The sequence below is a fragment of the Salvelinus namaycush genome, chromosome 41, assembly GCF_016432855.1.
Source record: "Salvelinus namaycush isolate Seneca chromosome 41, SaNama_1.0, whole genome shotgun sequence".
NCBI classification, from domain to species: domain Eukaryota; kingdom Metazoa; phylum Chordata; class Actinopteri; order Salmoniformes; family Salmonidae; genus Salvelinus; species Salvelinus namaycush.
Window position 1 is genome coordinate 10,104,810 of NC_052347.1, and position 22,582 is coordinate 10,127,391.

General features: G+C 45.6%; 1 protein-coding gene across 1 annotated transcript in view; it reads right to left on the reverse strand.

Moving 5' to 3' along the window:
- Window positions 1-22,582, reverse strand: part of LOC120033993 (collagen alpha-1(XI) chain-like) — a 71,365-nt gene that overhangs the window by 45,711 nt on the left and 3,072 nt on the right. The window contains exons 2-15 of the mRNA XM_038980393.1: window positions 21,293-21,460; window positions 18,341-18,554; window positions 17,656-17,818; window positions 9,454-9,576; window positions 7,117-7,512; window positions 6,000-6,119; window positions 5,737-5,856; window positions 4,995-5,048; window positions 4,742-4,783; window positions 4,391-4,453; window positions 2,301-2,375; window positions 1,414-1,497; window positions 1,245-1,301; window positions 955-1,008 (exon numbers count right to left, since the gene is read on the reverse strand). Of these exons, the coding sequence (XP_038836321.1) occupies window positions 955-1,008; window positions 1,245-1,301; window positions 1,414-1,497; window positions 2,301-2,375; window positions 4,391-4,453; window positions 4,742-4,783; window positions 4,995-5,048; window positions 5,737-5,856; window positions 6,000-6,119; window positions 7,117-7,512; window positions 9,454-9,576; window positions 17,656-17,818; window positions 18,341-18,554; window positions 21,293-21,460 (1,733 nt within the window). The remainder of the gene's footprint in view (window positions 1-954; window positions 1,009-1,244; window positions 1,302-1,413; window positions 1,498-2,300; window positions 2,376-4,390; window positions 4,454-4,741; window positions 4,784-4,994; window positions 5,049-5,736; window positions 5,857-5,999; window positions 6,120-7,116; window positions 7,513-9,453; window positions 9,577-17,655; window positions 17,819-18,340; window positions 18,555-21,292; window positions 21,461-22,582) is intronic.

Sequence of the window (22,582 nt, forward strand, 5' to 3'; positions counted from 1 at the left end):
GGAGGAGAGAGATAGACAGAGAGAGGGGGAAGAGGAGGAGAGAGAGAGAATATACAGAGAGAGAAGATAGACAGAGAGAGGGGGGAGGAGGAGAGAGAATAGACATAGCGAGGGGAGGAGGAGAGAGAAAAAATAGACAGAGTTGGGGAGGAGGAGGAGAGAGAGAGAGAGAGAGAGAGAGAGAGAGAGAGAGAGAGAGAGAGAGAGAGAGAGAGAGAATAGACAGAGAGAGGGGGGAGAGAGATAATAGACAAAGAGAGGGGGAGGAGGAGGAGAGAGAGAGAGAGAGAGAGAGAGAGAGAGAGAGAGAGAGAGAGAGAGAGAGAGAGAGAGAGAATAGACAGAGAGAGGGGGGAGAGAGATAATAGACAGCGAGAGGGGAGGAAGAGAAGGAGGAGAGAGAGAGAGAGAGAGAGAGAATAGACAGAGAGGGGGAAAGAGGAGGAGGAGGAGAGAGAGAGAATAGACAGAGAGAGGGGGGAGAGAGAATAGACAAAGAGAGGGGGAGGAGGAGAGACAGAGAGAATAGACAGCGAGAGGGGAGGAGGAGGAGGAGAGAGAGAGAATAGACAGAGAGAGGGGGAGGAGGAGAGAGAGAGAGAGATAATAGACAGCGAGAGGGGAGGAGGAGGAGGAGGAGAGAGAGAGAATAGACAGAGAGAGGGGGAGGAGGAGGAGGAGAGAGAATAGACAGAGAGAGGGGGAGGAGGAGAGAGAACGAATAGACAGAGAGAGGGGAGGAGTAGGAGAAGGGGAGAGAGTAGACAGAGAGGGGGGAGGAGGAGGAGAGAGAACGAATAGACAGAGAGAGGTGGAGAGAAGGAGAAGAGAGATGAAGAGGGAGGGGGGAGGACAGAGAGAGGGACAGAGAGAGTGAGACCAGCAGGATACATCAAAATCTAAATGGACCTTGACTGCTCTGTGGTAGCAAGTCAAAATAGAATATCCTCTTACCCTTGGGCCATGTTCTCCAGCGTCACCTTTAAGTCCAGAGGGACCAGTAAGACCCTGAACACCGAGAGGAAAGACAGTCAGACCAAACAAGGACATATAAAGAATAGCCTGTTAGGTCACATTAGTGATGATCTGATTGCTGATTGTTTGTATGTGCATGGAGACAAAAGGGGCTTTGGTCAATGAGGTTGTGGTGGACTGTAGACAGGGGAGTATCTGCTAGGTGTAGATAGAGAATAAGGTAGAATTTAAGATTGTGGCCTTTGGTTTGAACTAGGTGGGTATCCTACCAGTGGGCCGGATCGCCCTGTAAGACCCAGTGGACCTGGAGGTCCCTTCAACGACATCTGGAATAAACAAGGGTAAGAAGGACATTGTTAGATAAGTTAAGGCTCATTTGTAATGTAAAAGGAGTAATGATGTTCCAGGTTATAGTTGTAGTGGACAGGTGGACGTTACCTTGGTCTGCTGCAGGATGGCCTGAGCCTGGGCCTCCTGGGCCGACACCACAGGCCCCTTCTGAGAATCACCACCATGTTGGAACTACACGAGAAAGGGGTAGAGTGATCAACCTAAATACATGCAGTATAAGTCTATGGGAATACACAATGTAGATTTCATCTGGCCTCATCAGCATTCAATCTCACAGCTCTACCTAGTGGCTGAGAGCTGTTACTGCCCTCCCTCAGGAGGTTAAGCTTTCATATATAAAGACATTGGTTAAGATATCTAGCTAGCTATTAATAAAGTAATTTATATCAATCGATGTTAGTATTTATCTAGCTAACTAGCAACTCACCAGAAGACTGAGGGCTTCACATATGGGGAATCCCAAACAACACTCTGAGTCCCAAACCGCACATTCTAGACTTGAACGATGCAATTCATGTTTTACTTTTAAATAATAAAACAAGCATGAAATTCAAATGAACAAATCCCTCCTGTCGTTTTACAAGATATAAACGTCAGTAAAAGTTAAATATTTAATTTGGAGGTATTTGTGTCAAGTCTCAAAATCAGACAAAAACAAATGCACGTGGAATATAATCAGGCACATCTCTTTTGTATGAAATTGCACATGCTACAAACATATTGCAGTGCGTGTCGGGATAGTAAAGCCTGCAGCCCTGCTATCTGAGGGTCTAATTAGCCCCTACACCTTCGATAATGTTCTCTCCCTCAGCTTTTGGACACTTGTGCAAATGGGGAAGGAAGGCGTGAATGCTCAAATTGAGGGCAGAGGGGAGGGAGTGATTTTGGATCCAGCCATAGTCAATGGGAACTGAACATGAGAGTGTGTTCAGCTGAGGGAAGTTTAAATAAAGAGAGTTTTATCTCATTCTTACTGGTAACATCAGCATGGTTCCTGGAGGACCAGGTATCCCATCAACCCCAGCTAAACCAGGACGTCCTGGAGGACCCTGAGAGAGACAGAGGGAGAGAGAGAGGGAGAGAGGAGGATTTTAGTCATATGACTGTATGAGGGCTTATACAGTGAACAACACAAGTATGTACAATACAGGGCTGTAAACACAAGTATGTACAGTACAGGCCTGTAAACACAAGTATGTACAGTACAGGCCTGTAAACACAAGTATGTACAGTATAGGCCTGTAAACACAAGTATGTACATTATAGGCCTGTAAACACAAGTATGTATATTCTAGGGCTGTAAACACAAGTATGTATATTCTAGGGCTGTAAACACAAGTATGTACAATACGGGCCTGTAAACACAAGTATGTACAGTACAGGCCTGTAAACACAAGTATGTACAATACAGGGCTGTAAACACAAGTATGTACAGTACAGGCCTGTAAACACAAGTATGTACATTTGTCACGCCCTGACCATAGAGAGCTTTAATTCTCTATGTTGGTTAGGTCAGGGTGTGATTTAGGGTGGGTCATCTAGGCGTTTTATATGTCGATGTTGGCCTGTTATGGTTCCCAATCAGAGGCAGCTGTTTATCGTTGTCTCTGATTGGGGATCATATTTAGGCAGCCATTTCCCCTTTGTGCTTTGTGGGATCTTGTCTATGGATAGTTGCATGTCAGCACTATTATTAGCTTCACGTTTCGTTTGGTATTTTGTTGTTTTTGTTCGGTGTTCATTTAATAAAGGAAAATGTATGCCTACTACGCTGCACCTTGGTCCATTCATAATGAGGAGCGTGACAACATTATAGGCCTGTAAACACAAGTATGTACAATACAGGGCTGTAAACACAAGAATGTACAATACAGGGCTGTAAACACAAGTATGTACAGTACAGGCCTGTAAACACAAGTATGTACAGTGGGAGTGTTCCAATGTGGACGGACGTAAGGCTAAACACATGAGAATGATCCCTGAAATCCAATCTCTGTTAAAACAACCTCTGCTTCAGTTCCAGAGGGCATGTCACTCACTCATTGTTTCATATCAATTAGCTTGTCTCTAGAGAGGAGGGGAAACAGCTTATGATTTTCTGCTTGATGCCCCTATCAGAAGCCTAATGTACCCATAAGCACCTCATAAAGAATTAGAGCTAATCCCAAACTGACAATCACCTAGACTCTCTGCAGCAGAGACAAAGGCCTTTGTCTCAATAGGAACCTGTATTGCAGTATCTGTCACACTGAGAATACTGTTGTATACTGTAAGGCATAACAAACAATGAAGATGAAATACTGTAGACAGGCAGGATTATGGAACACTGTTTTTACATTTGTTTCTGATCTGCTTTGGAAGAAGAGTTTGTTTGATGATCTGATTTGATGTGTTTGATTTGAGGTGAAACCTGGAAGACCTCCATGTTTTTCTACTACAACACCATGGTTAAAGATCCTTTAGATCACTAGAGACGACTGAGCATCTGTTGGTTTGTGTCTGTGGGAGTGAGGCGGTTTTCAGGGAGGGAACACAAACACACAAAGGCACGCACATACACACACACAGTCCAACAGAGTGAATTAGGTCAAACCCACACATGAGTCATCACCAGTCCTTTAGTCCCTTAAGGTTACGGTCAAGACCACAGTGAGGTCACAGCATCCCTGACCTGTTTGTGTAGGCTGTGGTCAATCTGTGGTTACGGTCAAACCCAGAGGACAGTCCCTGTGGACCCAGACTGTGGTCATACTGTCCCAGAGGACAGTCCCTGTGGACCCTGACTGTGGTCATACTGTCTCAGAGGACAGTCCCTGTGGACCCTGACTGTGGTCATACTGTCCCAGAGGACAGTCCCTGTGGACCCTGACTGTGGTCATACTGTCCCAGAGGACAGTCTCTGTGGACCCTGACTGTGGTCATACTGTCCCAGAGGACAGTCCCTGTGGACCCTGACTGTGGTCATACTGTCCCAGAGAACAGTCCCTGTGGACCCTGACTGTGGTCATACTGTCTCAGAGGACAGTTCACTATGGGTCAATACTCCACAGGGGAGGATACTCACCAAATCACCTGGGTCTCCACTGGGTCCTCGGGGGCCCATTGGTCCTGGTCCACCTGGAATACCCTGGAGAATAAACACACAGTCAATCAGCACTGGTCCATAGTATCAATATGGGCAAAACAATGGAGTAAAAGTTATCAATGTAGTATCAATGTAGTATCAATGTAGTTTAAATGTAGTTTCAATGTAGTATCAATGTAGTTTCAATGTAGTTTCAATGTAATGTCAATATAGTTTCAATGTAGTTTCAATGTAGTATCAATGTAGTATCAATGTAGTTTCAATGTAGTTTCAATGTAGTATCAATGTAGTATCAATGTAGTATCAATGTAGTTGGAGCAGGGGTTTTACCTCTGGTCCTGGGGGTCCGACTGCTCCCTCCACCAGTGTACCCTGCACAACATCACAGAGATATGACAATGACATATAAACACATTCAGTACATATCAGAGATATTTCAACATAAATACTCCATATAGTCTTTATAGAGTCATAAAGATTACATGAACAAAACACTGACTTGAAAGAAAAATCCTCAAATAAAATCTTAAGGGCCTAAAATTGATTTCCATGAGCAATATTATGTCTGAATACTCAAGCTCACCGGTTCAACGATGGCAGGCTCTCCCTTCTCTCCTTTCAGTGCTCTGCCACTGGCCTGAGGCACAGACAGACACAGACAGACACAGACAGACACAGACAGACACAGACGGAGAGACACATGAACAGACGTGTGAGGTGATTGATGGCCTACTGTGTGTTCAGCAGTTGTAGGTCATGTACAGCAGTCTCAGCAGTCTCTGAGTGAATACAGTTGTAGGTCATGTACAGCAGTCTCAGCAGTCTCTGAGTGAATACAGTTGTAGGTCATGTACAGCAGTCTCAGCAGTCTCTGAGTGAATACAGTTGTAGGTCATGTACAGCAGTCTCAGCAGTCTCTGAGTGAATACAGTTGTAGGTCATGTACAGTAGTCTCAGCAGTCTCTGAGTGAATACAGTTGTAGGTCATGTACAGCAGTCTCAGCAGTCTCTGAGTGAATACAGTTGTAGGTCATGTACAGTAGTCTCAGCAGTCTCTGAGTGAATACAGTTGTAGGTCATGTACAGCAGTCTCAGCAGTCTCTGAGTGAATACAGTTGTAGGTCATGTACAGCAGTCTCAGCAGTCTCTGAGTGAATACAGTTGTAGGTCATGTACAGCAGTCTCAGCAGTCTCTGAGTGAATACAGTTGTAGGTCATGTACAGCAGTCTCAGCAGTCTCTGAGTGAATACAGTTGTAGGTCATGTACAGCAGTCTCAGCAGTCTCTGAGTGAATACAGTTAACTGAATGATTGATGAGGCCTACCTCTCCATCCCAGGTATCAGCCCCCTCTCTCTCTGCAAAGCCATGTCCGTCCTCGTACGTCTCATACTCTTCATACTCCTGGTTCTCTGTCTCGTTACTTATGTCCTCGTACTCTACAGCCTACGAGTCCACACAACATGCCAGTAAATCACATGATCCAATGACCACATTAATAACTGAGCTGCTACTGAACATGATGGTGGTGCTAAAACTGAGCTTCACCGTATGAACATACAGTGTATCAAAATCTCAATTCAACTGACCTCGTACTCGCTGATATTGGGACCCACTGTTACCATGGAGACGGCGAGGTCATCGTACAGGTCGCCGTAGAAGGTGTCGTCAAACTCCTCCATCTGGGGCTTTTTGTCCAGCCTCTCCTCCTGCACAAGGCCAGAGCGTTTAAGGTCAGAACCATGGTAACAGAAACCATGGAGACACTGGGCAACATCATGGTCTGTCTGTCTGTCTGCCCAGTCCACTGAGTTTGCCCAGCGCTTCCATTTTACACAGCCTATCACGGCGTACAGTTTGCTAAGCTAGTTAGCAGCACAGGTGTTGGTTATGGGAATAGGCAGGTCATACATGTAGCAAGCCTCAGTGTGTTATTAATCATCCTATGGTGATGGAATATTTCACAACCAGGTAGTGATGGCAGCATGACATGGATTATGACAGCCATTACAGCCAGAGTATGAAAATAAGCAAATTCAGCAAATTAGCAAAAGTAGCAAACGATAACCTTTAGAGATTTTAATCATGGGGACTTTTTTTTTTACCAACATATTTGCTGACAAAACAACTTTTGAAAGACTGAATGCAACATAGGAGGCATACCATTTGGATACATGTATAGCTTTAAAATCAAAGGTTTGGACTGGGTTTGTGTAAGGACATAAACTCTCAGGTCAAGGAGACATCACAGAAAAACTACAACACACAACACCTCATACATACCACTTACTCAGATATGTGTGTTCAACTACAGGTACTACAAAAGACAGAACTAGTGTTACCCACACAACTAGATTCCTATTAATGTCTTGCAACCCATAAACAACTACTGTGACAATTGAGTCACAGTTGTCTATGTGTTATAACACAGTGTAGAACACAGTCTAAATTCTAGATTGTCTGCATATTCTACTTAATCTAGATCTAGAGGGATGCAGGGATTCTCCGTGTTCCATTGTGAGTCCTGGAAGAGGAGGAGGTGATTAGGGTAGTGCTGGTTAGGTTAGAGGTCATAGTGAGGAGAGGAGCAGGTTGACAGAGGGTGTAGATGAGGCATTCTGGGAGAGTGGGTCAGTGCTCTGTTAGGGATGGGATGGAGGGGGAGGGGAGCTGCATTGTAACTTTTCAGTCTACCTCCTCAGTGACCTTTGACTCAGGCAGTGCACTGGGCACCACGGAGGGGTCCTCAATGTCAGAGTCAGGCCTGTGTGTGGGCCTCTCTGGGATCATGGTGGTCTGGTCAGGGGCTTCAGATGGGGTGACAGCTTTAGGAGTGAACAGTTCCATTGTAGATGTCTTTTCAGTGGGATAGTAGGTTTCTTGAGATTGGTTTTCAGGCAAAACAGTGGACACCTGGACGAAACCCTCCTCCTCTGGACCCGCCTCTCCTTCCTTTCTCTTCTTCCTCGACTCCTTCTTGCCCCTCCCCTTCTTGTCACGCTTCTTTTTGTCCTTTTTTCCTTTCCTGTCTTTTTTGGAGCGTTTCTTTGGCTCCGCTGGCTCGTTGTTTTGTATCATGGGATCAGGTTTAAGTTGAGAGGTCTTTTATGAAAAGGGGAGGGGGGGGGCAAGGGAGGAGGTGGGGCACGAACAAGAGAAACAACAACATGGTGAAATACCTGAAACATAACAAGCCAGGAGAAGAGAGACACTATGCACACATCCAGTAGGGCCAGGCATAGATCAAGACCCCCCCCCCCCCCCCCGCGCACACACACACACACACACACACACACACACACACACACACACACACACACACACACACACACACACACACACACACACACACACACACACACACACACACACACACACACAGAGTAGTCTTGAATGAGACTACTGTTTATTTATCACTGTTTACCACTGGCCTGTCAACAGAGAGGACATACTTTCTCATGAGGTCAGGGGTCAGTGTGTTTATGACCCTGTTGGGCTGTTAAAATATGTCAACATAAATGTCATGCATGTCCTTTTTTAACTCATATCCATGTCTGTCACTATTACTGAAGACCTTTGTACGAGAACGTTGTTGAAGATCTGGTCTGGTAAATACTTTGATGAGGAGATTGTGATGGTTTGTAAACAGGGTCAGTGTGAGGAGGATATAAAGTGAGTAGAGTGAGTGATGCTGACAAGGTCTTGGACACAGAGCAGGTTTCTCAGCTGTAGATCTAGAATAGCTAACACGCTCTACGTCTGATTGACACTGATAGACATTCCCAGGAGCAGTGCCAGCAATTGGACACACCCAGACACACAGCCAGGCGTAGGAGGCTACACACAGAATACTGTTCTCACAGACCCTGACAGTATCTCCCTGCGGGCCACATGAATCAATATTTCTTACTTTTCCTCTCTCCCTCTCTCCAAAACACTTTTCTCAAACATAAAGACACACACATACATCATAATATAACTCATCTCTCCCAAGTGTATCCCATTGCCTAAGCAGGCCCGGTGAAGAGGGGAAGAGCCAAAGTGGTGATATCCTGTGAGATTTACGATGCTTCTGGCTGTGTGTGTTCAAGCTGAAGCAGCTCAACACAGCCAAGGGAGAGACGCACCACTCTGCTGCTGGCTCACTATCAAAGACAGGGAGAGGAGCTTCTTCTGATGCTGACTGACTGATGTCTCATTCTGCTCTGGCCTCCCTGTGTTTTAGTGGTGTGTTCCGGGCCCTTAGGCCGAGAAGACTGGGTAGTGATAAATCATGTGATACAGTAAATGGCCAAGGCTGGGATTGGCTGTGCTACAGAGGGCAGGGCAGGGCAGGTCTCTGGCAGACCTTATTGATATGCATGCTGCTTGTTCATCGTTTTATCTGTTGGCTGAGAAACAAGGGGCTGAGGAAGCAGCTGTAGCAGCCAGCACTGTGCTGTGTAGTCAGGACCTGCACAAAGCCTCAACATGAAACTGTATCTCTGAAATGTTGAGCCCTGACTGAGCCAGCATAGAGAGAACTCAAACTGGAAATATCGCTCTGTGAGTTCAACTCTAAAGCAGTCCAGACAAATACACTCTCTGTTCCATAATCAAATTATGATCAGGGACCATCTGGGTTTTATTGAAGGTGCAGAACGCAATCCATGTCTTTGTGTCCATTTGCAGTTTTACTGAGGTTGTAAGGTTGTGTGTGTCATGTTAGCATCTACAGTGTCCCTGTTCACCAATTACAGATGGAATTACAACCTGGTTTCTTTGCTAGCAGCCAGAAACCCACATCATCAACTACTGTATAACAGATTATTTCATTGCATACATGTATGAAAGAAGAGAGAGAGAAGGGGAGAGATAAATAAACTGAGAGAGAAGAGGACCGAAATAAAGAAATACTGTTACAGTTTCAAGAGGATATTTTGTGTGGATGAATCACTGATAATAAAACAAGACAGATGAAGGGGGAGTAGAATAGTGTGTGTTTACTGTATGGGTATGTGTGTATGTCAGAGGGTGTCTCCCCCTGGTGGCTGGAGTACTGACCTGCTCAGGGTCCTGGGCCAGGCTGTTGTAGGACAGGGGAGAGTCACAGTCAGGGATGTAGTGCAGGCAGTAGTCAGCCGCAGCCTGGGCGTCCTCCAGAATCAACAACTGCTGGATCTCTCCCTGGAAAACACACACACGCACGCACGCACACACACACACACACACACACACACACACACACACACACACACACACACACACACACACACACACACACACACACACACACATACATACATACATACATATACCAGAAAGGCAGGCAGACAAGCATACAGAAAAACATAAAAGCATCATGTTAACCTCACAGACAAACATACAGGGACAGAAAGGATCAGCACATCACTCTGACATTGCAGTCTATGAGAAACACTGCGATGGCCTCGGAGGACCAGGCTGAAAATGGCTGGGAAATTGAATGTTTTGTAGGATGTTGCCATACCGCTAAGAGAATGTGTTTAATAGAGCTGAAGCCATTTCACATGTGAATATCCTGTGTGTATAAAATGGCCAATACTACTGTGACTGCTGCTCCCAAAACCCCTCTATTCCCAGGCTTCTAGTAGGGTGCTGAGTGTACACATAACAGTCAAATACTTCCGTCACACTCCCATTTCAAACACCCCTTTACATCCCCGGAGGGCCAGAGTGTGTGTACACATAAACACACAGGCAGACTCTCCCCCCCCCCCCCCCCCCCCGGTCTCCCTCTGGTCCACACACGCTAGCACACCCAGCTAAATGGTCCCCAACTCAATACCAATCACTTTTGTATTAGTGCTTCACTCAGATCTCACCGAGCACAGATCTCAGGCCAGTATTTAGCCAACATAAACTACTAGGTTACACAACAGTTAATGCTCCAGAGATGAAAAACCCAATTAACATCAAATTCTACCACACCTTTTCAGAGAGAGAGAGAGAGAGAGAGAGAGAGAGAGAGAGAGAGAGAGAGAGAGAGAGAGAGAGAGAGAGAGAGAGAGAGAGAGAGAGAGAGAGAGAGAGAGAGAGAGAGAGAGAGAGAGAGAGAGAGAGAGAGAGAGAGAGAGAGAGAGATTCTCAGCCAAAGATCAAAGGCCCTGTTCCACCTTTGGTACTGTATCCCTCCCCACTCCCTCTAGCTGGCGCCGGCCGGCTGGTCAGCTTCGTGACTACTTTCTCCCTGTGGAGCAGATGTACAGCATTACAGTACAGAGCCACAGAGCACATCTCTAGACATGGAGGCAGCCTTATTCATCTATCAGCACATTACAGTGGCTGCAAATATCTGAGGAGAATATGTGCGTAGATGACTTAGACCACAGTCTGGGAGCAAGGCGGCAGGTAGCCTAGTGGTTAGAGCGTTGGTCCAAGCTGACAAGGTAGAAATTTGTCGTTCTGCCCCTGAACAAGGCAGCTAAACCACTGTTCCCCAGTAGGCTGTCATTGTAAATAAGAATTGGTTCTTAACTGACTTACCTAGTTAAATAAAGGTTAAATAAAAAATACAGTTCCTCCTCTGAAGTGCTGATGACAAAAACCAACAAACAGCATCAGGTCACAGTCACACAGTACTGTCTAGTTCCCATAGCGACACACAGGCTGGCTCAGCTCCACTGAAGAAAGAAGAATCTCCAGCAGACTAGTACTATTGGATACTCTGTATACAATGTCATGGATCTTTGATACCAACGTTTCAGCCAATAGAGCTGCTCCATTGACTAACATAGGACTAGAGTGGTTGGAAGTAGGGGCTTGCTTTATGGTGCCCAGGCACCAGAGGGGTTAGGTTAGATGCGGAAGATACATTTCAGTTGAATACATTCAGTTGTGCTATTCTCTTTTCCCTTTCCCTTTCATAGCAGCCAATTAAGGCCTTATTATATAGACCTTGTTAAAGCCACAGTGAACGGACTTCACCTCTTCTCCACTAATGAGATCTCACTCCATAAACACTGTCTAGAACTGTCCTGAACTAGGAGTCATCAAACACTCCTTTGTAGCACTGTTTTACAGTCTGTATCTCTCTGGGCTAATAGGACCAACAGGTGTATACACAACAACAACAATGAATATAGCTGCAAGCAGCAATGCCGGGGTTCAAGCTGTGGGCCCACTGTGCCACCATCAAGACAAATTGGACACATCGCCCAAGGATGAGCTGTACTCTGTACTCCTTACCACGCTTCACAAATTTCCAAACGAAAAATCAATCAGATCATGCTATATGAGTTTAATGTATTTTGAACTATTTTTTATGATATTGACCACTTTAAGTGGCTTCTTCTATATTACAGGACTCTAGCTCAAACAATATGGCTGCTATGAGCCAATGAGCTTGCATTAATGTTTTTCCTGTCCAACAGTGCCACAGTGCGGCCAAAATGAACCATACTTTATACGTTAGCTAGACTAATATCCCTGAGCATGTGTGCCACATTTCACCACTCTGAGTCAAACAGATCAAGAAATATAAATATGTGCCAGTTATAGCGCCACCATGTGGTCGATCTAAATGTGCTTGCATATGTTGAGTCTAAACCTTATTTGGAACATATGTACCAAGTTGTATTACAATACGAATATCTATGTCAGATTTATATGTATTCATGTGCCAGATCAGGTCCATGTGAATGTTTATTGGTCAGCAGTTGCCATGTTGTTTGACATACTAGACTGAAAAATAGTGCATTGAGAGAGCTTGTTCCATAGATGCTATATATACATGTTTGTGCAGATCAGTCATTCGGTGCCAGAAGAGTAGTGTTTTAAGTGTTTTTCACATCATTCTAAATGGCGGAAAATGCATCATGGCGGACCTTATAGGTCCGTGAGGCAAATTTGTTCCTTGTGAGGAGTGGGACCTATGCAAGTGGGACCTATGCAATTTCATGACTCTCCATCACACAGGGTGAGTAGCATGAGCTTTAAAATTTTGCATTTTCAATCGCTTGTTATAGTGCCACAATGTGGCCAATTGGCATGGGATTGCATGAGAGGGTGTGACCCATGGGCCTTTACCATCATGCCAAGTTGTGCCCTCCTAGACTTACCATCTCACAGGAATTTGCATGTTATTTTCCTTGGGGGAAGAATACGGTATAATAATAATGAACCAGAAGAAATACAATATGGTATTACCAGCTTCGCTGCTTGAACCCCTAACAACAACAACATCAACAACAACACATACAGCACTGAATATGACTACACCTCACTACAGTAAAACAAGAATAAATACTTAGCTCCTTACTAGCCTGCAGGGCAACAGATGTCAAAATATCTGAATACAATCCTTAGAAAGGAAGAAATGCATCTACAACAGACAGACCTTGACTAATAAATGCAGCATTTCCAATCTCTCCAGCTATCCATGAGATTCCTCTATCAATATCAAATCTGCCCTTTAAGACACGCTTGATAACAGCCCAACATCAAGCCAGACCAACACCAAAACTCTGACTGTTTTCTAAAGAGGCCTGATTACTCACAGCAATAATACAATGACTAATACAGACAGACAGACACGGTCAGATGTTGTTCACACATAAACACTGGGCTGGATCATATCTAAGCGTGAGACGAGGCAAAAAACACACAAACAGCCCACATAGAGCCCAGACAATACATTCAGACTTGTGGACAGTTAAATGATTGTTTTAGTATGTGTACGTGTATGTGTGTGTGTGTGTGTGTGTGTGTGTGTGTGTGTGTGTGTGTGTGTGTGTGTGTGTGTGTACAGTATGTACATGCACATTCTTGTGTCCGTGGCTCTGCACGTGTGTAAACAACACCAACAGTCATTTGAAGGCAATCTGGAAGCAATAGAGGCATTAGGGGCTGACCACCGTCCCGAAGGTCCCACACTAAGTTCTCCCACGCTGGGGGAACTGGGCCGGAACACTGGCCCCCTGGATCCCTCCTGGAACAGAACCAGGTCCTGGGAACAGAACGGGCCTGCGAACAAGGCCAACCTCTAATCTCTCCCCCAGTACCAGCCTCATCCAGGTCAACACAGCCCTGACCCACAGCCATTCAACATGGGACACATGAGCTGGCCTCTCACTCACTTAGACTATTCAGAGAGAGCAGAGCAGAGAGAATGCTAAAGAGAATGTTGATAATTGACGGGTATTAGTCATAAGGACGTCAAAGGGATGCTTTTTTTTGCAGCCTGAGGAATGATAAATGGGATGTTTTGAAAGATGGGGTTGGGGTGAAAATGGATCTTTACAGTTGTTTTATGCAAGAACTGTTCAGGGGAAGCATTGCTTAATTGGAGAAAGGAGACTGTTTTATTTGGGAGATAGAGGGGTGTCTGTTAAAGTAAGAGAGGGAGAGGGAACCTAATGGCATGGGAGGCTATTAAGTTTTACTTATGGAGTAGGAGAAGCATTTGAGGTAAAGTTAAGCCATCAGCGGGAGGGGAGGTTATTGTGTGGGGGCGTGGCTAGAGGGAGATTGTATAGTTCTTGTCTACGTGAGAACATCAGGGGACATCTGGTTCTGAGAGGGTGAAAGCTGAGAAGACTGAAGTTTGTGTACATTAACCCATTAGGGCCAGATATTATCCCTTCCTCTGTACTTTTGCAATGTCTCAAGTATGCAAAGTCTGGGTTGGGATGGTACCCTGAGGGGCCTGAGAGATGGGAGGGTGTGTGCTCTGTGACCCCCTCCTACTCTCCCCCTCTGTGTCTCAGGGCCTGCGGACATGAGCAGAGATGAGCAGAGCTCTACTCGGCTCTCTTTATGCTGGAGGCTACTGAATTTAGAGTGGAGCGGCATTGGAATTACAATGGACTAGGCCTGCACACTATCCTGGGAGAGACATTGGGAATGACTTATGGAACAGGGTCAGGGAAATGAAAATAAAAGAATATGAGCTTTACTTGGAATTCATTTATCTTTTTATTGTTTGATTTCAAAGCACATATGTATGGCACACACACCCAGACACACACACACACATTATGTTATTCACATATTTAACTACACATCATAACTCACTGTTCAGTGTCCATTCTAATTTAAAGGTTCCATAATGACATTGTCATTTCCCCAAACACTTTCACCAAGCTCAAACAACCCAAGCCATCATTAAATATGTGACCTTTGCCCTCCACAGCTACTCAGGGATAATGATGAGGACAGCAGCCCCGACGAGTGTCGCCGTAGGGATAAACACTGACGACTGGGAAATTCCTCCTCCCACAAGATCAATCCTCCCAATCAGCAGGCATGAACAACACTCACACATTCACTGACACATGTTCACACTCACACACACTCTGAAACGTCAGAATATAGAGCTGTCTGTTCAAATGTCAACACCTCTAACAGCACATACTCTCCAAAAGATCCAAACTCACTCATACAAATACAAATGTTGAGTTTCATTTCCAGGGAATTTGATCACAGTAGAAAAGATGTGGCCAGATCAGAGCATGTCTGAACAGTACCCCCCCCCCCCCCCCACTCCCTTCCGCAAACAACCTAGTCCTCCCCTACCTGCTGCTCCACTCTCAACCGTTCTCCACCCCTCCCATTCACACCCCATTAAAGCTTACAGCAACAACACATACTGCTCCAGTCTGCATGTTCACAACTGAACACAATTAGTGGAGTATGTGATGGAATGTGCCATCTCTTTCATTTGTATGGGCCGGGACAGAAATGAGGTTATGAGAAGAGAAAGTCATCCGAGTTAAAACAAGGTTAGTGGGATCGGGATCCCCTGCGGGTTCATGTCAGAATATTCAGCTAATATATGACGCGAGTGAATATCTCCACTGGCCTAACAGGAATATTTGATGAATTAAGCTCACATGGAAATAATGGTTATTTTAATCTTGTCCGTTGTGGCTTTAGAGGATCTCATTCACGCCTCAATAAAATAATTTCTTCAGGGCTACAAGTATAATTTATATTAGGTATATTGCATTAGGGTTCAAGTCAGAGTGCTAACCTCCTCGCGGTGTTGTCTAGGCAACGGCTCATATACGCTGAGTGTATAAAACATAAGGAACACCTTCCTAATATTGAGTTGCACCTCCTTTTGCCCTCAGAACAGCCTCAATTCGTCGGGCCATGGACTCTACAAAGTGTCGAAAGCGTTCCACAGGGATGCTGGCCCATGTTGACAACAATGTTTCCCACAGTTGTGTCAAGTTGGCTGGATGTCCATTGGATGATAGACCATTCTTGATACACACAGGAAACTGTTGCGAGTGAAAACCCCAGCAGCATTGCAGTTCTTGATACACTGACACCGGTGCGCCTGGCACCTACTACCACATCCCGAGTTCGAAAGCGTGCTTAAATATGTTGTCTTGCCTATTCCCCCTCTGAATGGCACACATACACATAACCTGTCTCCTCCCCTTCATCTACACTGATTGAAGTGAATTTAACAAGTGACATCAATAAGGGATCATAGCTTTCACCTGGATTCACCTGGTCAGTCTATGTCATGGAAAGAGCATGTGTTCGTAATGTTTTCTACACTCAGCGTAGATGATCCCAGTATTTGATACCACATCCAGACAAGCTACCGGAGAGCTACTGCCGCGAAACCTTAACAAAAATGATATTCTACTCGGAAGGACCAGGATGACTAGACCCTGGACCGTCTTGACCTACACGATAAGAATAAGGGACAAACAAAAGTGGTATGACACCATTGCTGATGAAGCCAAGGCTGCCTCTAAGGTAGGCAACCTCTAAGGTGGACTATCACTGGGGAAGACTACACCCCCCCCCCCCCCCCCCCCCCACGGCGTGAGGACTCTCACCCTGGACCTCACACGTCATGGACCCTCACCCTGGACCTCACACGTCATGGACCCTCACCCTGGACCTCGAACGTCATGGACCCTCACCCTGGACCTCACACGTCATGGACCCTCACCCTGGACCTCACACGTCATGGACCCTCACCCTGGACCTCACACGTCATGGACCCTCACCCTGGACCTCACACGTCATGGACCCTCACCCTGGACCTCACACTTCATGGACCCTCACCCTGGACCTCACACGTCATGGACCCTCACCCTGGACCTCACACATCATGGACCCTCACCCTGGACCTCACACGTCATGGACCCTCACCCTGGACCTCACACGTCATGGACCCTCACCCTGGACCTCACACGTTATGGACCCTCACCCTGGACCTCACACGTCATGGACCCTCACCCTGGACCTCACACGTCATGGACCCTCACCCTGGACCTCACACGTCATGGACCCTCACCCTGGACCTCATACATCATGGACTCTCACCCTGGACCTCATACATCATGGACTCTCACCCTGGACCTCATACATCATGGACTCTCACCCTGGACCTCACACGTCATGGACCCTCACCCTGGACCTCACACGTCATGGACCCTCACCCTGGACCTCACACGTCGCCTGGACGCCTTTGACTCCGAGTGCCTCTGCCGCATACTGGGCATCACATGGCGCAACTTCTTCCGTGGCCTCCAACTGCTCTTAAATGCTAGTAAAACTAAATGCATGCTCTTCAACCGATCGCTGCCCGCCCCCGCTGTCCCGACTAGCATCACTACTCTGGATGGTTCTGACTTAGAATATGTGGTCAACTACAAATACCTAGGTGTCTGGTTAGACTGTAAACTCTTCTTCCAGACTCACATTAAAAAAAGGTGAAATACATGTTTTTTTAAAGTAAAACAACCAGAAGTCCACAATATGTCAAAAGATGGACCAACCCCGTCTCCTCCCTGGTCAGAGCCTCCTGACTCCGACTGTTCGGTCACCTGGTCAGATCAATCCCACCTCTGGAGCCTGCCCTTATGCTGAAGGAATCATCACTCAACAGGCCAGGCCCAAGAGGAAGACCGAGAACCAGGTCATCCAACCAGTTGGACAACGACATACACAACCTGGGACTCACCACCACATCAGCCTGGGACCTGGCCTAGAATAAGACGGCATGGAGATCCATTTGTCGAGGCACTATGCTCCGAGGAGTGAGCAAAGATGAGTGAGTGAATATTACATTATGCCAAGAATCCAGTTAAAACAAGTTCCAACAAATAATATTGATATTCCTCAGATCCAATACCAGAATGAACCAGTTTGTGTTCTGCTACTGATGAGACTACAGTACATACATACCAAATCCTACATACAGTCCATGACACTACTTCATTCACACCCAACCCTGACTCCCTCGCCCTGGTGTCCTACCTCAAACACCTCCTCGTCCAGTAGTCGTGTTCCAAACACGGTCACCCCCTCCGTGCTGACCAGGGGATTGTCCCCTCTCAGTAACTCCAGAGTCTGCACCTTCTCACAGTCCAGGTACAGGGTGACTGACTTGCCCTCCACACTGTAGGCTATTCTGTGCCACCTGGAAAGACAGAGAGGTAACGATGGATTAGTATAGTGTAGTGATATCTTTATTCTGCAGATGTAGCAATATGAAGTGTCAGGTTGAATGTAGGTAACTTTGGTTCAGTTAGAAGGAGGCAGCACCTGTATGCAGTATTCTGAGGAAGGGTTTTGCGTTGTCAAATGCATTGAATCACATTGTAGTATTTTACAGGGTCAAGTCAAGCCATTGACCTTGAGCCAAGAACTCTATGGTACTAACGTGATCTATGTGTGTCCTCTATGGCTCCAGGTCACTTAGGGTCAAGCACATTGTGTGAGTTGTGTGCGCCACGTTCAAGTGGGATCACATACTGAGGAAACTGCATATTTTGGGTCAGGTAACGGTGATACCCATTGGCCAACCAAACGACACGATGCGGGTGAATCTCACCCTGTCATGTCAATATGTGTCAATCATAAATCAGGGGCTATAGAGTTTGGGTTTTGAGAAGAAGTCCCAGTCAAGAGCCAAGGACATCAGGCCAGGGGTAGTACCCACTTTCCATCAGCCAAGTTGATCTTCTTGAAGATGGGGTAGAGCTCCGGGGAGGGCTGTCCCTGGTGGTCTTCGTACAGGAAGACAGGCGAGCGGCCCACCTCCAGCCCCAGCTGCTGTACACCCTGCTCATCATACACAGACAGCAGGAAGAACTGGGTGTCCTTCTTTGCCCTCACTGTTGTCATCAGGGAGAAGTCCACAGGGAACAACGAGTCTGGGGGGGAAGGAGGAACAATTGTTGTGGATGATATGGTTGACCTTTTCTACTCTGTTGTTCTCTGATGTGTTAAAATAATGTTGCTCCCGACACTGTTTTTCATGTAAAAATACATAATGCAATTTCTGTATCCAATGAAATAATATTCAAGTCAGTCATACAGTCAGTCATACAGTCAGTCATACAGCCATACAGTCAGTCATACAGTTAGTCATACAGTCAATCATACAGTCATACAGTCAGTCATACAGTCAGTCATGCAGTCAGTCATACAGCCATACAATCAGTCATACAGTTAGTCATACAGTCAGTCATACAGTCATACAGTCAGTCATACAGTCAGTCATACAGTTAGTCATACAACCATACAGTCAGCCATACAGACAGTCATACAGTCAGTCGTACAGCCATATAGTCAGCCATACAGTCAGTCATACAGTCAGCCATACAGTCAGCCATACAGTAATACAGTCAGTCATACAGTCAGTCATAGGGTCAGTCATACAGTCATACAGTCAGTCATACAGCCAGTCATACAGTCAGTCATACAGTCAGTCATACAGCCAGTCATACAGTCAGTCATACAGTCATACAGTCAGTCACACAGTCAGTCATACAGTTAGTCATACAGTCAGCCACACAGTTGGTCATACAGTTAGTCATACAGTCAGTCATACAGTCAGTTATACAGTCAGTGATACAGTCATACAGTCATACAGCCAGTCATACAGTCAGTCATACAGTCAGTCATACAGTCATACAGTCAATCATACAGTCAGTCACACAGTTAGTCATACAGTTAGTCATACAGTCAGTTGCAGAGTCAGTTATACAGTCAGCAATACAGTCATACAGTCATACAGTCAGTCATGCAGTCAGTCATACAGTCAGCCACACAGTCAGTCATGCAGTCAGTCATACAGTCAGCCACACAGTCAGGCATACAGCCAGTCATACAGTCAGTCATACAGTCATACAGTCAGTCACACAGTTAGTCATGCAGTTAGTCATACAGTCAGTCACACAGTCAGTCATACAGTCAGCAATACAGTCATACAGTCATACAGTCAGTCGTACAGTCAGTCAAACAGTTAGTCATACAGTTAGTCATACAGTCAGTCATACAGTCAGTTATACAGTCAGCCATACAGTCATACAGTCATACAGCCAGTCATACAGTCAGTCATACAGTCAGTCACACAGTTAGTCATACAGTCAGTCACATAGTCAGTCATACAGTCAGCAATACAGTCATACAGTCAGTCATGCAGTCAGTCATACAGTCAACCACACAGTCAGTCCAACAGTCATTCATACAGTCAGTCACACAGTCAGTCATACAGCCATACAGTCAGTCATACATTCAGTCATACAGTCAGTCATACAGTTAGTTAGTCATACAGTCAGCCATACACCCATACAGTCAGTCATACAGTCTGTCATAGAGCCAAACAATCAGTCATACAGTCATACAGTTAGTCATACAGTCAGTCATACAGTCAGTCATACAGTCAGTCATGCAGTCAGTCATACAGTCAGCCACACAGTCAGTCATACAGTCAGTAATACAGTTAGTCATACAGTCAGTCAAACAGTCATACAGTCAGTCATACAGTTAGTCATACAGTTAGTCATACAGTCAGTCATACAGTCATACAGTCAGTCATACAGTTAGTCATACAGTCAGTCATACAGTTAGTTAGTCATACAGTCAGCCATACAGCCATACAGTCAGTCATACAGTCAGTCATACAGCCAAACAATCAGTCATACAGTCATACAGTTAGTCATACAGTCAGTCATACAGTCAGTCATACAGTCAGTCATACAGTCAGCCACACAGTCAGTCATACAGTCAGTCATACAGTTTGTCATACAGTCAGTCATACAGTCAGTCATACAGTTAGTCATACAGTTAGTCATACAGTCAGTCATACAGTCATACAGTCAGTCATACAGTTAGTCATACAGTTAGTCATACAATCAGTCACACAGTCAGTCATACAGTCAGCAATACAGTCATACAGTCATACAGTCAGTCATACAGTCATACAGTCAGTCACACAGTCAGTCATACAGTTAGTTAGTCATACAGTCAGCCATACAGCCATACAGTCAGTCATACAGTCAGTCATACAGCCAAACAATCAGTCATACAGTCATACAGTTAGTCATACAGTCAGTCATACAGTCAGTCATACAGTCAGTCATACAGTCATACAGTCAATCATACAGTCAGTCATACAGCCATACAGTCAGTCATACAGTTAGTCATACAGTCATACAGTCAATCATACAGTCAGTCATACAGCCATACATTCAGTCATACAGTCAGTCATACAGTTAGTTAGTCATATAGTCAGTCATACGGCCATACAGTCAGTCATACAGTCAGTCACACAGCCAAACAATCAGTCATACAATCAGTCATACAGTCAGTCACACAGTCAGTCATACAGTCAGTCATACAGTGGAGAACACAGTAGGTAGCAACACACCACCTTGGGGACTCCCACCCTGGCAAGACCCACTGCCCCTCCCAAAATAACAATATCACACATCTGAACTTCAATGAATAATAATAATGGCCTGTGCTACTAAGCCCATGGAGAAGAGGGAGAACAAAGTCAGGTCCGTTGTGTTACAGTGAAGCTTAGGATTCACTGCAATTACCACACATACACCATGACTCAGACTCATTGGATGTGAACTACGTCTCTACAGATTGTTGTTACCTGGGAAGAGCTGTTTGGTGGGTGCACTGAGCTGGATCTTCTTGTCTATCCTATAGGCCATGTCTGTCTCCTCCATGTCCTTCCTGCTGGTGCAGAGGCCAGCCTCCATGGACACCCCCTCCATGTGGTCCGACAGCTCCAGCACCCGCAGCACATCGATGAGATCAGCTGCACACCAGAGAGAAGGAGACGCGTCAGCACACAGTGATACAATAACACATACTTCATATGAGAAATATGATGTCTTCACACCTTGTACTGAAACTATAGCCAAGCGAACAGATTTTTATAAGCTATGTGTCCAAATTTCTGTTCAGTTCCGCTAATGATATTCAGACATTTGAGGGAAAAACTAAATCATCCTCATTTTGGACCTTAGGACTCTCAAAGCAGCTGTAAGCATATTGTTTTCAACCAGTACAGTCACCAATATAATATTTGGCTGTCTGGCTACACTTAGTGGTGGTAGGCTGTGTTCTTTACAGCTGAGAGAACTGCCAGTTCGGAGGAGCTGGTGGGAACCTGTGTGTGTGTGTGTGTGTGTGTGTGTGTGTGTGTGTGTGTGTGTGTGTGTGTGTGTGTGTGTGTGTGTGTGCGTGTGTGCGTGCGTGCGTGCGTGCGTGCGTGCGTGCGTGCGTGCGTGCGTACGTGCGTGCGTGCGTGCGTGCGTGCGTGCTGCAGGTGGCCTTCTGTTCCAGGGCTATTATTATGGGATCCAGCCATGACTCCGCCTACTGTATAATCCTGCTGTACACTACACACTGGAACACACCTGACAGCTGACACCTGACTAGAGCCAGCATCCCACAGCAAGACACCTCTCTCACCATCTCTCCCATTCACAACGTTTCACTGGCATGTGCAATACACATTTCTCCAGTTACAATGTGTTTATCAGGAATGAACACAAAGAGAACTCCTTCAGAAGTAACATGGGAATAAAAGATGTAGGAGTATGGACTAGTTCACACTGCTGTGTGTTCACCCCTTCCATGATAATTAAAACATGCCTGTAGCTGATTTACAGTTGGCTGGTTAGTTATGATATTTTCTGTGTATAATGTGTTGTCACGAGGATGAGTCTGATCTGAGCTGTGTGCAATAATGCTCCCACCAGCTGCTTTATGGGAGACTGTTTAAGGACATCACACATAGACAGACTACTGATTGGGGAAAATGGATATAGTTACACATTGCAATATTATTTTGGACGATATTATATCGATACTTTGACTCCAAGTATCAATTAGTCATTTATTTTGGTTTTGCTAGGTAGCGTTAGCTAGCGCT